This window comes from Engraulis encrasicolus, chromosome 10 (assembly GCF_034702125.1).
Source record: "Engraulis encrasicolus isolate BLACKSEA-1 chromosome 10, IST_EnEncr_1.0, whole genome shotgun sequence".
NCBI lineage: Eukaryota > Metazoa > Chordata > Actinopteri > Clupeiformes > Engraulidae > Engraulis > Engraulis encrasicolus.
The window spans coordinates 54,012,492-54,030,620 of record NC_085866.1 but is presented as its reverse complement, the minus strand read 5'-3'; the positions used below and the strand labels follow the sequence as shown (position 1 = coordinate 54,030,620).

The following is an 18,129-nucleotide window of genomic DNA, read 5'->3' as shown; positions in this document are numbered from 1 at the left end:
TTTTTCTTCAACCACTCATAGCGGAGAGTCCGGTGCGGGCAAAACGGTCAACACGAAACGCGTAATTCAGTATTTTGCCATTGTAGCTGCACTGGGGGAAACAGGAGGAAAGAAAGGAGTAAGGGCTGACGATTTTGCATCCTTTTTCTGCCATTTTTCCCTCCATCATCCATTGTTTTTATTTTTGAATCTCATTTTTCCAATTTTTATTTTTTTTTCCCTGGTTTGTCTTTGTGTTTTTCCTACCTTTTGACATTTTGACTTGGTCGTAATTGTTGTATGCATCTCACCCTTTTTTAGTTAAAAACCCATTTACCACTTCCCAAATTTGAAATAACCAATAGATTGATTTTTCATTCAATTCAGTGTTTTGCTGTTTTCTTGCCCTTCTCAACAATAGTCCTCCTGTTTTTTTGCTTTTCCTTTTCACCATCATTTTCCCCATTCCTTTTTGTTTTTTTATTTTTACAATTCCTTTTTTTGTTTTTGTTTTTCATTTCCTATTTCTGTGTCTCGTCTTTTAATGTTTTGATGTGGCTTTTTCTCACTCGACAACCTTACATACCCGACAAACTTACAACCAATACATACCCGACCATCTAATACATATTTTTTCCATTGTATTTTTTTCTTTTGCAGTTACAAATAATTTATAGAAGTAGAGACATTGTGGCACTATTAGCAATGTTTGTTTTAAAACATTTTTCAGGGTACACTAGAAGACCAGATCATCGAGGCCAATCCTGCCATGGAGGCGTTTGGCAATGCTAAAACTGTCAGGAATGACAACTCCTCCCGCTTTGTAAGTGTGACAGGCTCAGGGGTTTAACCCATCAATGCCTTAAGAAACCTGCAAAAAACGCCTGCTAAATGCCTAAGCCATTTTTGGGAAAAGGTACTGTCAGCCTATAGAAACCTAAATACTATCTCAGCCTCTGAAGTACATAAAAATATGAAATAAATTCTACTTAAAAGCTAAGACCCCCATCTTGCATGAGCACATGTTCATTCAGCTCAAATATACCAACATTTTCAACAAGAAAAAAAACAATTTTAATGAGGCTAATAGAGAGGTTAATAGAGCTGCGTCATGCCACTCCAGGCGTTAGGGTCAATGTTGCTCTATGCAGCATCCGGCATCAGTGGGTTAAAACACTTTGCAAACAAACAGGACGATACTTTGGATTACAGCCACTGTGTGTACTTTATGAGAGAAAGAGTCACTTCAATTGTTTTCCTAATACCTATCCATCAGGGCAAGTTCATCCGAATTCATTTTGGTCCAACTGGAAAGCTGGCCTCTGGTGACATTGACATTTGTAAGCATTTCATCTTTTTTAACCTTTCACATATTTATTGAAAAGTTACCGCTGTCCACTCATAGTTTACTCTCATGTTTCCCAAAGACCTTCTAGAGAAGTCCAGAGTGATATTCCAGCAGCCGGGAGAGAGGAGCTACCACATCTACTACCAGATCATGTCCAACCGCAAACCAGAGCTGCCAGGTGACCTACCCCACTGGCATTAGACTTTTCTTTCTGTGTGTGTGTGTCCGTGTGTGTGTGTGTCTGTGTCTGTGTCTGTGTACATGATTGTGATGTTTCTATGTGTTTGTCGTTCCCCCTCAGACATGTTGCTGGTGTCCTCCAACCCTTATGATTACCACTACTGCAGCCAGGGAGTCACCACTGTGGACAACTTGGACGATGGAGACGAACTTATGGCTACTGATGTAAGACCACAAAGAGAGTCTGTCTGTCTTTCTATCTGCCTGTCAGTATTAAGTAGTTAGGAAATGGATCGCACTCAGTTTTTTCTTCTTTCTTGTTCTTTTCTTTTTATTTAAACATTACAGGGACTGACAGTCAGTATTAGACAAAATCTGTTGGGTAAAGGACAAAGTATTGAGTACTTGTTTGGTATGAAAGGTCAGGATAAACTTTTTTTTTTTTAAACATTAGGGCCCCTGTGCCCAAGTAGCTGTGGATATGGGCCACAAATGAGCCAAATATGGGCCTGGTTTCACTTCAGCTTGTTTTTCGTCTATACGTACTGTATGTCAGCTATTTATACTGGTATTAACCCCAACTGTCTTACTGAGAGAGAGAGAGAGAGAGAGAGAGAGAGAGAGAGAGAGAGAGAGAGAGAGAGAGAGAGAGAGAGAGAGAGAGAGAGAGAGAGAGAGAGAAAGACAGAGAAAGAGAGGAAGAAAGAGCGATAGTAACCCTCATCCCTATCTGGTTGCATTCATTTTGTTATTTCTGTTCATCCTCCCCTCATGCCTCATGCCTCGTTTTGTTTTCCCCGGCATGGTCCCTGACGCCACGCCACCCGACCCTGGCACACAAAACACACACACACACACACACACACACACACACACACACACACACACACACACACACAGCATGCCATGGACACGCTGGGCTTCACCCCGGAGGAGAAGTACGGCTGCTACAAGATCGTGGGCGCCATCATGCACTTTGGAAACATGCGCTTCAAGACGCGCCAGAGGGAGGAACAGGCGGAGGCCGACGGCACAGAGAGTGAGACACATACACACACACAGACACACATGCACACACACACATATACACACGCACACACACGGACACACACACAGACACACATGTGCGGGCACACACCCACACACACAAACACACAGGGGTCAAAGACGTCCAAAATGAAATTGTCCTTCAGTCTATCGGATACCTTGTGCTGACTGTAACTGTAAAAAACACGACTCTTTTTATTTATTTATTTTTTCCAGTGAATTCATGAAAGCCTCAACTGTCATCCATTCACTTGAAGCAATTTAAAAATTGTGCTTTTTTACAGTTACAGTCAGTAGAAGGTATCCGTTACACTGAAGGACAATTTCATTTTGGACGTCTTTGACCCACAACACACACACACACACACACACACACACACACACACACACACACACACACACACACACACACACACACACACATAAAGACACTGACAGCGACACACATAAGCTCAGTAGCCTGACACCGTACACACTTCACACACACTTAACACGTAGACTGCTCCATGATGGCATGGCTCAAGCACACATGCCATAGTATTTTTACACCACCAGTGTCATTTAGTCATAAGCTCCCTTAGGGCAGCTGTATATCATCAAGATTTGCTTTTAAAAACACGCCAGGGATGTTTCCATGTCACTGCGGATGGATGTCCCTTGGTCAGAGTGACATCGAAATGTAATTAACCCTAAAGCGACCGACTGGGGTCATTTATGACCCCGGGCACATATTTTCATACACCATTTCTTCAATTTTCATCAGAAAAACTTGTCCTTCTAGGAGTTTGTCAATACATATGTTATGCACGCGGAGAATGATTTTTGTGAGATTTGGACCATCTATATGGAATTTATAATCAAAACACCTCTGGGGTCATTTATGACCCCGAGAGGATCCATGAGATACTCAACATTATAATGTCCATTGTTGTTGTAATTTTCAAACTCTGGTTTTTGTATTTTGTGTCTTGGGGCAGGCCATGGTCAGCAGACCTAAAATATTCATAATATAAACATTTATAGTATTAAAATATAATATATTATATAAATAAATAGGGCACCCCTGCGATAGCCAACAAAGCATATTGTGAGGGCACCCAGGTAGCATTTCCTCTGTTATTGCTCCATATTTGTTGATATAATGGCACAGTGGTCCTAGACACATGATGAGAATATGAAATGGAAGTCATCCTGATGAACAAAGAGGGAGGAAACAAGTCATCTGTGTAGAAATCAATGGCGTTTTTAGAATTTTCATTATTATATGGCTATACAAAGGCTGAAACATCAGTTGAATAATTTTTTGGCTCTAATACATATGGAAGACACCTTTTCACAGCTACAATGCCCAGAAAAAGTTTCAGAGAAAATTTGAGTGTGCATAAGGTTATATGTTTGAGACATGGTTTTGTCTATGTAAATTACCATATTCTCTGATCTTGTAATTTCATGAACCCAGAAATGTTGAGTACCCTAAAGTTTTATTGCAGAAATATCATCTATGGGCCTAATGGATAGAATTTAGCTTGGTTTCCCAAAGTTTCACTTTGAGCAATTTCCATAATTAGCATAAATATACTGTATTATTGTGGTAAGACTACTACAAGTGAATAGGCTAAAAAATGTAAATGATAGATATCACCTTGAAACTTTCTCAGTTGATTACTGATGATGAGAGAAGAAAAAAATGTATTGGATGTTTTTTGTATTTTGATGTTTACATATGCAAATGAGGGCATACATCATAATTAGCATATACGTATGTAAGTTTGACAAATTTTTAGCAAAACAATAAAATGTTCAAATTCAGATTTTTTTGCTTTAGATGAGGGACAAGTATGTGCAAGATGTAAATAAATTTGAATGAACCCCAAAAAATAATTTATATAGTGGTATTTCTATATAAACTCCTTGGGGTCATAAATGACCCCGCTCGGTCAGATTAGTCGCAAAAACAGGCCGGTCGCTTGAGGGTTAAAAGATACAACAAGATCATAAAGGTGGCCTTTACTTAGGAGGGATCACATTTGTCCTCACCCATAATGTCAACCCTCATGATCTCTCTCTCCCCTCTCTCTCTCTCTCTCTCTCTCTCTCTCTCTCTCTCTCTCTCTCTCTCTCTCTCTCTGTCTCTCTCTGTCTCTCTCTCTCTCTCTCTCTCTCTCTCTCTCCCTCTCTCTCTCCCTCTCTCTCTCCCTCTCTCTCTCTCTCTCTCTCTCTCTCTCTCTCTCTCTCTCTCCCACAGGTGCTGATAAAGCGTCATATCTGATGGGCATCAGCTCTGCAGACCTGATCAAGGGCCTCCTCAACCCCAGGGTGAAGGTGGGGAATGAATACATCGTCAAGGGCCAAACTGTGGACCAGGTGAGAATACGAATACATGGACAATATTGCAAAGCATGCACACAGTACAGTAGATTGCCTATGATCGCAATGCACATTTCATACAACAATGAATAAACGGGCCCAGCCGTGGCCAACCGGTAGGGCACTTGTCTGCCATGCGGCCGACCCGGGTTCAATTCCCGGCTCGGGTCATTTGCCGACCCCTTCCCCGTCTCTCTCCCCATTCCTGTCCACCTCTCAAACTGCCATCAGTAAAGTCGTAAAAGACCAAAATAAAAAAATAATAATAAACTGCGCTCTCTGATTTAGTGCATGAATTCAAAGCATTTATACTGTAGGAGTAAAGCTCTGAAAGGCATACTGTTTGCTACACCATAGTACAGTGGATGTAGGGGTCATTTATTGCTTGAGGAAATTCATTGCCTGAGGAAGATCCCCCTGTTGGATCGAAACGTTGCCATCTGTAAAAAGTTTTGCACTTTTTGCACTGAATAAGGTCTGGTGATCGAAAACGTTCTGCACTGTTGGGTAGCACTTTTATCAATTGTACATATGTAAAGCAATAAAGCAATTATTGCATCGGCTACTGGTGTGCGAGTTCCACTCTTTGCTTCTGTGCATTATTGCTTTGGAACCAACGCACCCTCTAGGACTGGAGTTATTGGTGCGACACCCCTCTGTCTTTCATCTGTAAGAATGAAATAAAGTTTATGTTTTTGGAGCTAATACCCAGTGTGCGGACCACTTCATCTCATGGGGTCATTTACATTCAAATAAGATACAATAAGCTCTGTCTCCTGGCCTACTGTTTAGACCTGTGGTTCTCAACCTTTTTTAAACAAACGCCCCCTTGGTTACATCACAAGCCTCCCAAAGCCCCCTTCAACTCATCAGAAGCCTGACAACGCCCCCCTTAGTATCAAAAAATTAAACGGACTATTGCCTCCCAATGGCAACTAAGTACCACCCCCTCTCAGCTTTATCCCTCTAAACGCCCCCCTAGAGCTCCCCAATACCCCCTGGGGTGCTCTACTGCCCCGGTTGAGAAACACTAGATTAGACCTACAGTGTATGTGAGGGTCATTTACAATCAAATAAGATACAATAAGGGTGTCTGAGTCTGAGCCGCTCAACATTACGGTATATAATTGCATCTTTGAGTTGTCTTGATATTTGTTCTCTTTGCAGGTGTACTATGCTGTGGGTGCCTTAGCGAAGGCCATTTATGACCGCATGTTCAAGTGGATTGTGGACCGCATAAACAAGACTCTGTACACAGCTGTTCCTCGCCAATTCTTCATCGGTGTACTGGACATTGCAGGATTTGAAATCTTTGAGGTATGCTCACTCTGACATGAGCTTTGCAACATCAGCAGTGTCAGGAAGATAAAACAATGTATTGCTGCCACTGAAGTAACTTTTCAATTCCTGCAATCATCATAGACTAGCCACTTAATTGTGTTAATTCTCATTCCCATCATGATCTTTCCTTATCCCAACCAGTTCAACAACTTTGAGCAGCTGTGCATCAACTTCACCAACGAGAAGCTGCAGCAGTTCTTCAACCACCACATGTTCATCCTGGAGCAGGAGGAGTATAAGAGGGAGGGAATCGAGTGGACCTTCATTGACTTTGGATTAGATCTGCAGTCTTGCATTGACCTGATCGAGAAGGTATGTGAATATGCTTTATTACCGAGGATATATTGTATAGCCAAACCCTATGGCTGAGGTGCCCTTGAGCAAGGTGCCTAACCCCACACTGATATAGGGACTGTAACCAATACCCTGTGCTGTTAATAACTCTAAGTCACTTTTAATAAAAGCGGCAGCAAGGTCTAATGTAATGTAATATTGTTTAGTTTATCTAACACATGGTTATTAGATTTATGTTTGGGAACATGTAGGAATGTGAATGTGTTGTTTATTTATTTGTGTTATTTTTGTTTTGTTTTGTTTTTTGACTGCAGCCTATGGGTATATTATCCATTATGGAGGAGGAATGCATGTTCCCCAAGTCAACAGAGATCAGCTTTAAGGCGAAGCTTTATGACAATCACCATGGCAAGTCACCCAACTTTCTGAAGCCAAAGCCTGACAAGAACCGCAAATACGAGACTCACTTTGAGCTGGTCCACTATGCTGGAGTGGTATGTGTGTTATACTATAAGACACAACACCTACGTATCAACACAAATTATTATGCGTTGTATATTTATTACATTAAACTGAAAAAAACAGGCCATGTGTGTTTTGTCGAAAATCACTTAACCTCAATTTTGAATCTTCATTTCATGTTGGTATTGATCAGCCGTGGCCTAATGTTTATGGAGGTGGCCTTAGGATTATGGAGTTGCGGGTTCGAATCCCACCCCTACCTCTCTCTACAACTCTATCCATGGCTGAGGTGTCCTTGAGCAAGGCACCTAATCCCACATTACCGCAGGGACTGCAACCAATACCCTGAAGTTGCTTTGGATAAAAGTGTCAGTTAAGTGTAATGTAATGTAATGTCCTTGCTGCCTGCCAGGTGCCATACAACATCACAGGCTGGCTTGACAAGAACAGGGATCCTCTGAACGAGACGGTTGTGCAGTGTTTCCAGAAGGCCTCCAACAAGTTAATGGGCAGCCTTTTCGAGAACTTCATCGGGGCTGATTCGGGTAGGTGTATTAATTGCTGATGGTAAAACCCCTCCTGACACAATGTACCATGCACCATGATAGCAAAACACATGACATACTGTGGGATACTAGCAGTAGCAGTTTTGCAGACCAACTCAAAATATGGGGAGCACATTACAAGCTTAATGGAACCCTGGCTGGAGGGCAATGGTTTTTAATGTCTTTCTTCTTAATTATGTTTAGCTGGTGAGCTGAAAACTAAAGAGAAAAGGAGGAAAGGAGCTTCCTTCCAAACAGTCTCACAGTTGCACAAGGTAGGAACAACGCTCTCTCGGGTCACCCATGAAATAGCTTCATTATGTAAAGTTTAATTATCTCCATTACCCTGCTGTATGCTTGGCTGGTTTACATAGTCTGTAGAGAGAGCTCCTTTTGCATCTCAATAAAGTGGCTTGCCTTGGTAACTTCAAATGGCAAGGCATTATCGGACCCAGAGAGGGAGTTAGTTAAGACTTGCAGTGATGTTTAGGGAAATGAACTCATGAACATCACTTTAAGTCTGTGCTGTCTCCCATCTCCCTCACATCCGCATTGCACAAGGCACAGGTAAGAGTTGTTGTCCTCAAGGGCACCATGTTCAAGCCGCATGAAGATTACATTCAAGACAGTTAAGATGCTGTTTACATGTATATGGATATGTTTGGAGTTTTAGAAATCTCCTTTCAAAACTCTGATTTTTAAAATATCACATTTAGGGGGCTTAAATCGCACCTGTCATAATGGTGCTTTTAAATCTATCCACATGCCATGTTTATATGTAAACATTGATAAAAAAAAACTTCATCCATGCACTGATTCATTTCAAACTTGTAAAAAGTGATTGCTGAACACTTCTCAATATAACATAGTATATCTTTTTGCCTTTCAGGAGAACTTGAATAAACTTATGGCCAATTTGAGGAGCACTCAGCCTCACTTTGTGCGTTGCATCATTCCAAATGAAACCAAGACTCCAGGTACGAATCTCAAATATCTCCATGCAATCATTTGTTACCTTGTTCATTTTGTTGCAAAGATGGCAGAGAACTAGACTGATTCTAGAACTAGAGAACGATTCAGCACTATTTTGAAGGATCTGTTCTGTTCCTAGGGGCAATGGAGCCATTCTTGGTTCTACACCAGCTGCGTTGTAACGGTGTGCTGGAGGGCATAAGAATATGCAGGAAGGGATTTCCCAACCGCATTCTCTACGCCGAGTTCAAACAACGGTAAGGAGGATGGCTTTTGGTAATCTTACTATGCTCATTAGATTATCCCAAAAGCCAGTGCCACACCACTGCATCTTGAACACTTTGAAACATCTGCCTTTACATATATTTTTGCCTAAATTCCCTGCTTCTCACCAACAATGGATTGTGTGTTTTTCTGTATTGCTGGAAAAAAATTTGGTTAGCATAAAAGTATGTCTCAGTAACGCTTTTCATTCATTACTATTATCTCTGTTCTCCAGCTACCGTATCCTGAACCCTCTGGCCATCCCGGAGGACACCTTTGTGGACAGCAAGAAGGCAGCAGAGAAACTCCTCGGCTCCCTCGACATTGACCACTCACAGTACAAATTTGGTCACACCAAGGTAGGAGATGGATACCCCACTTACCAATTTCTGCCATCACCAAAGCTTCCATAATATCTTCCATAAATAATAATAATAATAATAATAATGCAATTTATTTAAAAGCGCCTTTCAAAACACTCAAGGACACTGTACAGAAACATAAAACAGAATTTTAAACAAAAATGAATAAATAAATAAATAAATATTAAATATGAAGTAAAATAAAACAAAACAGAGTTAAAGAATCATAAAGAATAGGCTATCTGAAACAGATGGGTTTTTAGTCTGGATTTGAACAGGGGCATAGAGTCAATATTGCGGATGTCATTGGGAAGCGCATTCCACAGCTGAGGAGCAGAGCAGTTGAAAGCTCTATTCCCCATGGTACTAAGACGGGCAGAGGGGACAGAGAGTAGAATGGAGGAAGAGGAATGGAGGGGGCGGGAGGTAACAGCAATGTGAATAAGATTAGATAGATAAGGGGGGGGGGATTGTGGATAGCCTTGAAGGTGTGGAGAAGTATTTTAAAATGAATTCTATATATTTGATAGGGAGCCAGTGGAGATGTTGCAGTGCAGGGGTAATATGATGACAGGAAGGGGTTTTTGTAATGATGCGGGCAGCTTAGTTCTGGACCAGTTGGAGCTTGTGGAGAGATTTTTGAGGGAGACCAAAGAGGAGAGAATTACAGTAATCAATGCGGGAGGTGACAAGACTGTATACAAGAATGGAGGTAGAATGGGAAGTGAGAGAGGGGCGGAGACGGTTAATGTTACGTAGGTGGAAATAAGCAGAACGTGTGATGTTGTTAATGTGGGAGATGAAGGATAGAGAGCCATCAAGCATGACGCCCAAACTCTTAACTTGAGGGGAGGGGGAGACAGGAGAGTTATCAATTGAGAAGGAAAAACTATTTGCTTTGGATAAGGTGGATATGGTGCCTACTAGTAGGACTTCAGTTTTGTTAGAATTCAGTTTCAAAAAATGTGAGGTGAACCAGGATTTGATTTCAGAAAGACAGGTGGTGAGGGAGGGGGGAGGGAGAGTGTCAGAGGGTTTGCCAGATAAATAGAGCTGGGTGTCATCAGCATAGCAATGGAAATTAATTTTGAATTTGCGGAAGATATTACCAAGGGGAAGGAGGTAGGTGATGAAGAGGAGGGGCCCCAGAACAGAACCTTGAGGGACACCAGAGGTGACAGGGGAGGGCTTGGATTTAAATGACTTCATTTGAATAAATTGAGAACGGCCAGGGAGATAGGAATGGAACCAGTCAAGGGGTGTGTTACTTATGCCAATTGAGAGTCTGTGGAAAAAGATGGAATGAGAGATGGTGTCAAAGGCTGCACTGAGGTCAAGGAGAATGACAATAGAGAGTAGGCCAGAGTCAGCAGCCATGAGCAGGTCATTAGTGATTTTAACTAGGGCGGTTTCAGTGCTATGTCGGGGGCGAAAACCAGACTGGAAATGAAGGGTTTATTTGCAAAAAGGTGTATCTCCATTTTTTGACTTTTGCATTTTATTATTGGAAATGACTCTTCAGAGGTCATATCACCCATGTGTGAATTCTTACCATTCAAATATTTTGAGAACATACTTTTTTAAGCTATATAAAATTCATTTTGCAATGCATTTCAATGGAATGCCCAATACAAAAATGTCAATTTCCCAACATTCTATAAAATGGAGATACACCGTTTTGCAAATAAAGCCTTCAAATGCTCATAGAGGGAGATATGAGTTAGATGGGAATGGAGTTGAGAGGCTACAATTTTTTCTAGAATTTTGGAGATGAATGGAAGGTTGGAGATTGGGCAGAGGTTGTTGTAGTCAGAGGGATCAGAGCCAGGTTTTTTGAGTATAGGGGTGACAGCAGCAACTTCGAACAGAGAGGGTACAGTACTAGTGGAGAGTGAGGAGTGGATGATGGCAGAAATACATATGTATATGTATATTATACTCCATTGTCCACTGCTATGTGGGATTAGGAGACTTCTCCTCAACCTAAAAAGTCAAAGGGTTATATTGTCCCCCCCCCCCCAAATAATTTCAGTACATTCATAAAATTATCAAGAAAGGATAAATTAAAGTGTATGTAAATTAAAGTGTATGTATTAAAAGCATTTAGATGGATTACACATCACTCCAGGTGCCAAACAAACAAACCAAAACGTAAAAATTGATGAAAAATGTTTGCAAACATAATTTTTTTTTTTTTAATGGCCAAACTTTCAGTCAAAGAGCTTCCTCAGGGCACAAACACAACTCAAATATATATAAATAAAGATAAAGACATCAATCTTATATTGCCCATCACTTCTCCTGTGTTCGTTCAGGTGTTCTTCAAGGCTGGTCTCCTGGGAGAGCTGGAGGACATGAGAGACGAGCGTCTGGCGAAGATCATCACCATGATCCAGGCCATGTGCCGCGGCAAGATCATGAGGGTGCAGCGCAAGAAGTTCCTGGTGGAGAGGTGAGATAGACACACAATTCTTTTTTTTTTGGTCTGTTTGACTTTATTTATGATAGGACAGTGAAGGTGGTGACAGGAAGCGAGTGGGAGAGAGAGACGGGGAAGGGCCGGCAAAGGACCCGGGCCGGGAATCGAACCCGGGTTAGCTGCATGGTAGACGAGTGCCCTACCAGTTGGCCACGGCAGGGCCAAGACACACAATTCACACTCAAATTTTACGCACATCCATTTTAGCCGGATGCAGGGTCAAAGCGTAAAGTTTTAAACAAGGCAAAGATGAACCACACACAGATGAGCTCCCTTTTACCCTATTGAACTCTGAAGTCCGAGGAAGTCCGAAACGTCTCAGCAATAAAATGGAGTAAAAGGGAGCTTATCAGAGTGTGGTTCATTGATCTTTGCCTCGAGGTGAGGTACAATAGCATTACACCCAAACAGCCAAAAACAATCCTGTTAGGTTTGAGGCTGCTTGAGGAAATAAGTTCCTGGTGGAGAGGTGAGACCCAACTCTGGCGATAATGCATAATTGTATGAATACATTTATTTGTCCATGTCTAAGCTGCATATCACATTAGAGATGAAGGATTGAAGGATTGATGAAAGTATCACTTCTGGCTGGAAGAATTTTGTCTAAAACCACAGTACACTGTACACAGTCATTCAAAGGCTTGGAATTTTGAAAGAAATGTCCTCTTAACCCATTTTAGCCTAAGCCCTTTTTGGGAAAGGGTGCCCTCTCCCTATTAAAACCTAAATATCTCAGCCTCCGAAGCACATAAAAACATGAAATAAGTTGCATTTAAAAGCTAGAACCTTAATGTTGGTCTAAAATGTGTTCATTCATAACATAACATACTAAAATACCCACATTTGTAATAAAACAACTAAAATCTCAAGAATCTGAATGTAGCGTATATGTCGCTCCAGGACACAATGGATTAAGTAAAACCCATTTTTTCTGTCTATCAATCATTACAAGTTTTACTCAATGTTAATGCTAACCACCCAAGATTAAAACACAGCTACATTTTATAATGCAAAACCACTGAAATATTACTGGCTAATCAGCACTTATTCACACCCATCCTGGTTTAAGAGACTTTAAACACACTGCATGTAGTGTGACTGCTGTGTAAGCTGTTAAAAAGGTCACATCACAGCCACAGGTGATTTTTTAAAAGTGCGGTGGTGGCATTTATCAAGTGTGCCTCTCTAAGGCTGCTGCAGGCTGTCTCCTAATTTAATGCTTAATTTAATGATAATTCTCTGGCATGTGGCGAATGTGTGAGGATTTGAGCATTGGGTCTGTTTGTGTGTATGTGTGTGTGTGCGTGTGTGCGTGTGTTTGTGTGTGTGTATGTGTGTGACTGCGTGTGTGTGTAAAGCAGACATGAGTAGGCCGTTGCATGCCAGCCCGGGTATGTCTGAGGCGCGCCGCAGCTGTGACCAGGCGTGTGCCAGGCGGCATGTCCGCACCTACATGTATGGGCTTGTGTGTGTGGTCCCCAAGGAGAGGGGCTCTTGTAAAAAAAACATACACACCACACACGCACACACGCACAGACACACACACACACACACACAAGCCCCCATGCTTACGACGGGAGCAGGTGTAGATATTGGAGGGGGAGTCAGTATTACCCCCATAGCCAGTTGTCCAAACCTCATCAATTCCCTTGTATAAACACACACACGCGCACGCACACACACACACACTCTCCACCCCCTATTACAAAAATAAACCCCATTCTTCTGCTGGCCCCTTTGTCCAGGCTGGCCGGCCTGGCTAGAGCTAAGAACAGACACATCCCCGGAATACCAGCCCAGGTGACGGGGGGGATTAAATCCTCCTGTTTCATGGGCCTCTTCGGTTTCAGATAATCAATGACCTCTGCGCGACCTTTTGACTGGCGGAGTGTGTGTCACCATGCCAGCAATCCGGAATTGATTTACCCCGAGCGGACAGCTTGGCGCGTCTGCCCGTCACACCACTCCACATGACCCACTCTGGAAGGCAGGCAGGCACACAAAGCTCTCCCTGCCCCTATTTGGTGCTTGGAGCACAGGGCGAATTTAGAACAATGGCAGAGGGAGAGGGGTGGAGGTGGGGGGTGGGATGGAGTGAGTGGGGAAAGAGAGGTGGGAGGTGGTTAGGGTTGCACTGTCAACACGAATAGCATATCACACTCCGATAAAGAGCAAGGATGGGTCAAGGCAGCAAAGAGTGACGTGTGTGAGAGAGAGAGAGAGAGAGAGAGAGGAGGGGGAGGAGGGCAATGTCAAACGAATGGAAAGGGGTTTTCAAAATCAAAAAAAAATTTGGGCCAGGTATACAAGTTAGATTCTAGTATACTCTCCACTATACATGTTTACATTTACTGCAGACATGTAGTGTATAAATAGACAAATGATCTGCAGTTCTCTTTTTTTAAGGTGTGGAATTTTTGTTGTTCTTCAAATACAGCCCGAAAAGAAAATGGGAGTAAACTTGTGCCCAAATTCATCCCAAATTTGGTCTGTTAACTGTGACTTAAATTCAAGTTAAAGTTAAACATGGATATGAAATTTTAAGGAGGACTTTCAAAATGTAATGTTGACATTGATATTACTTTTTCTCATGTATCATACAGAAACAATTGAAATTGAACCAGTTATGTTTTGAAATATTAGTGGTGGGGGACTGCAACATTTATCACAGAACTATTTGAACTGAGCCACTGTCTTGCCTACCAACCACAATAAATTTGGTTTTCAAGCTCAAATTTCAACAATACAATGATTCTGTTCACGTCAATAATATATATCTCTATAAATGGCGTGTTAACTCTGGTGAAGGCTTAGTGTCGAAACGGCAAAACACATTATTCCAGAGAATTAAGTTTCACTCTTCTTCTACATTTGCACAACTTAACTATTTGAAAAGCTCCACCTGCAGAAAAGATTGTCAATATGTGTGAAGGTCCACCGTAAACCTTTGCAGAACAATTATAACCGCACCATTGAGAGGAATGCATCTTGATAGAAACATCCTCTCACACGTATCACATAGACAGAAGTAGCAACAACGTAGCACAGTACAATCCAAAATCCACATTTTAAAAATATTTTACAATATTTTATTTATAATTTATTAATTTTATTTTTCAAATATGAAGGAGAAAGAAGAGGAAAAAACGAAGAAAAAAAAAACACAACAACAAAAAACTTCTTAATATTGTAAGATGTTTATACAATCCAACCATTTTAACCCCGACACAGAGAGGCCATCATGGTGATCCAGTGGAACATCCGAGCCTTCTACACGGTGAAGAACTGGCCGTGGATGACGCTCTTCTTCAAGATCAAGCCCCTGCTGAAGAGCGCCGCCACGGAGAAGGAGCTGGCGGCCCTCAAGGAGGAGTTCCAGAAGCTGAAGGAGGCCTACGAGCGCTCCGAGGCCAAGAGGAAGGAGCTGGAGGAGCGGCAGGTCTCCCTTGTGCAGGAGAAGAACGACCTCGCCCTGCAGATACAGGCCGTGAGTACAACACAGACAACTTCACATGGGAGAAGAAGGACCTTGAGCAGTGTGGGGATAGGTGAGCAGTGTGAGGATAGGTGCCTTGAGTAGTGTGGGTATATACTGTAGGTGCCTTGCTCAAGGGCACCTCGGCCATGGACGGAGGAAGGGATTGGTAAGGGTTTGAAACCACAATACCTGTGGAAAAGGATGGGAGACTAGAAGAAGAAGATGTAAAGCACAGGTGAATTCCTCAGTATCGATTAAATCAAATTGTATTAATTGTATTATTATTTCGTTCAATTCAATTCAATTTACGCATGGATTTATGATCAAATAAACACCACACCATACAGGACAGATAAAATACCATTTTCGTCCTCTTAATGAAATGCGCCACACATGTAAAGATTTTTGTATTATAATAATACTGAGGACTGCTATATTAGTAGTATCACTAAGTAGGTGGGGGTAAGAGTGGTGGGGGGGGTAACACAGTAATGGTTTTTGCAGCATTCACTCATTATCTGGATTGACAGAATAGCAGGATATTGATCAGTTACTTGTGGCCTCCTCCTCCTTCTACTCAGGAACATAAGTGCTTTTTTGAGGAACCATTAAATAATAAAACAATAGCAGAATAAAATATCTACCGTAAGTACTTTATTGAAGGGGGAAAGACAATAATTCAACATGTGGAGCATTAGCTAATTACTTGTGACCTCCACAGGAGCAAGACAACTTGGCCGACGCGGAGGACCGCTGCAACCTGCTGATCAAGGCCAAGCTGCACTTCGAGAGCAAGGTGAAGGAGCTGATGGAGCGTCTGGAGGACGAGGAGGAGGTGAGCGCCAGCATCCTCACCAAGAAGCGCAAGCTGGAGGACGAGTGCGCCGAGCTGAGGAAGGACATCGACGACCTGGAGATCACTCTGGCCAAGGTGGAGAAGGAGAAGCACGCCACAGAGAACAAGGTGAGAAGTTGCTGAGGTGGACTTCAAAGGGGAATTCACCTCTCTAGTCGTTGTTTAGGCCTACTATTATCACGGCTAAAAATCATTCTACATTTTACATCAGAAAAATAAAGTAGGCCTTGCCGTGGCCAACCAGTAGGGCACTCGTCTGCTATACGCCTGTCCCGGCCCGGGTCCTTTGCCGACCCCTCCCCGTCTCTCTCCCCATTCGCTTCCTGTCCACCTCTCACACTGTCCTGTCGAAAAAAAATAAAGTAATTTGCGTAATTTTGTTTACCTGTAATAAATACAATTGTGTGTTGAACCACAATTTTCAAAACTGTCATAATGGACTCCAGAATGCACTGCACAAAGCTAAGATGTTGTCATGTCAACTCGGCACTGAATATAAAGGAACCTTACGTTCTACTATTCACTGACAGTGCTCTGTCATGGCTATAGTGCTAACGTCTATAAAATAGCCAAGACTGTTTGATATGCATTATAGACTGTGTAGAGTATAAGGAGACGTGTAGGCTACTGGAGCTTTTACACCAGGTGAATTCATTGTGCTGGACTGAATTCCTTTCTGAAGACCCATATTTGGTTCTTCTTTTGTCTTCCAATTCAATCAACCATTGGAGTGCACATTTAAATTTGTGGAAAGCAATGTCAGGGAATGTGAAAGTGTGACACCATTGACATGGAAAATGGGATAAGTTAAGAGAAAGTAAAAAAAACCCTGCAAAAAACAATCAAACAACACATACACTAAAATGAAAACTGGAGTATTAAACAGTACACCTGTATCCTCATAATGCACGCCGTTCTTCCACCAGTGGAATTCTGCAATAGTCGTTGAAAAGATTACCATTGCACTACACTGTTATAACATTACACAGGGCCTTTATCTATACATTACGAGGTGGTCATTGCCATTGTGGTAACAGCAAATTTACAACAGGGGCCATTTCGGATTTAATTACTGAATGCAGGTGAAGAACCTGACGGAGGAGATGGCCGTCCTGGACGAGTCCATCAGCAAGCTGTCCAATGAGAAGAAGGCGTTCCAGGAGGCCCACCAGCAGGCTCTGGAGGACCTGCAGGCCGAGGAGGACAAGGTCAACATGCTGAGCAAGGCCAAGATCAAGCTGGAGCAGCAGGTGGATGACGTGAGTATCTGGAGGACATGATTTTGCATTACATTACATTTTCTATCGGAAATGAGCGACTTATGGACATGAGTGGCATCTGAATGGGATGATTGATTTCGTGACTCTGTTCTCTTTTGATACGTCATCTTATGTATGACTTCAATCCCCTTACATTATAATAATGCACACACCTTACGTATATACATTATGATGTTACACATATTGCATTACACTTAGATGACGGGTTTATTCCTAGCGACTTTGTGTGATATGTAAACTTTTGATGTGTCATCTTGTAAGGGAATCTCCATCCCCTTTCATTATTAACACACACATGTACGTACAAATGCAAATCTTTATATTAATTAATCACTTAGTCATTTCTAATGTGTGCTACTCTGCTTGAAGTGTGTTTTGTAAATATAATACTTGACCACTTTACTGATTATACTACACACGAAAGATAAGTAACAAATTAAGTTTATGATCTTTTCATTTCGTTTTGACCAATATGGTAGTACTGACAGCCATATAGAAATATCAAGATTAACTTTTCTTTATTGGCCTGAATCATTTGTTGACCACCTTACCTTTATTCCTTATTGATGGTTTTTAAATGGAATGGTCAGTCTTCGTCTTTTGTGCAATACCACTTGTGGACAATAAAATGTCATCAATTCATTCATTTCTTCATTCTTTATTACTGGCTGGTTGTGCAGTTGGAGGGGACCCTGGAGCAGGAGAGGAAGGTGCGCATGGACCTGGAGAGGGTGAGGAGGAAGCTGGAGGGGGATCTGAAGATCGCTCTGGAGTCGGCTACAGACCTGGAGAACGACAAACAGCAGATGGAGGAGAAGCTGAAAAAGTGAGTGTCTTGGTAGCCATTTACACCTGGATGTGTTTTCAAAAACATC

General features: G+C 42.0%; 1 protein-coding gene across 2 annotated transcripts in view; it reads left to right on the top strand.

Moving 5' to 3' along the window:
- Window positions 1–18,129, top strand: part of LOC134457368 (myosin-7-like) — a 37,670-nt gene that overhangs the window by 2,812 nt on the left and 16,729 nt on the right. Inside the window, exons 7-26 of one of the 2 annotated variants that reach the window (XM_063209358.1) lie at window positions 22–118; window positions 710–802; window positions 1,256–1,319; window positions 1,407–1,505; window positions 1,629–1,732; window positions 2,408–2,546; window positions 4,800–4,918; window positions 6,089–6,238; window positions 6,404–6,574; window positions 6,871–7,050; window positions 7,431–7,563; window positions 7,768–7,838; window positions 8,453–8,540; window positions 8,675–8,792; window positions 9,035–9,158; window positions 11,477–11,613; window positions 14,872–15,127; window positions 15,840–16,082; window positions 17,057–17,233; window positions 17,935–18,080. In XM_063209358.1, coding sequence (XP_063065428.1) covers window positions 22–118; window positions 710–802; window positions 1,256–1,319; window positions 1,407–1,505; window positions 1,629–1,732; window positions 2,408–2,546; window positions 4,800–4,918; window positions 6,089–6,238; window positions 6,404–6,574; window positions 6,871–7,050; window positions 7,431–7,563; window positions 7,768–7,838; window positions 8,453–8,540; window positions 8,675–8,792; window positions 9,035–9,158; window positions 11,477–11,613; window positions 14,872–15,127; window positions 15,840–16,082; window positions 17,057–17,233; window positions 17,935–18,080 — 2,709 coding nt within the window. The remainder of the gene's footprint in view (window positions 1–21; window positions 119–709; window positions 803–1,255; window positions 1,320–1,406; window positions 1,506–1,628; window positions 1,733–2,407; window positions 2,547–4,799; window positions 4,919–6,088; window positions 6,239–6,403; window positions 6,575–6,870; window positions 7,051–7,430; window positions 7,564–7,767; window positions 7,839–8,452; window positions 8,541–8,674; window positions 8,793–9,034; window positions 9,159–11,476; window positions 11,614–14,871; window positions 15,128–15,839; window positions 16,083–17,056; window positions 17,234–17,934; window positions 18,081–18,129) is intronic. The other variant, XM_063209359.1, reaches the window with a different exon arrangement.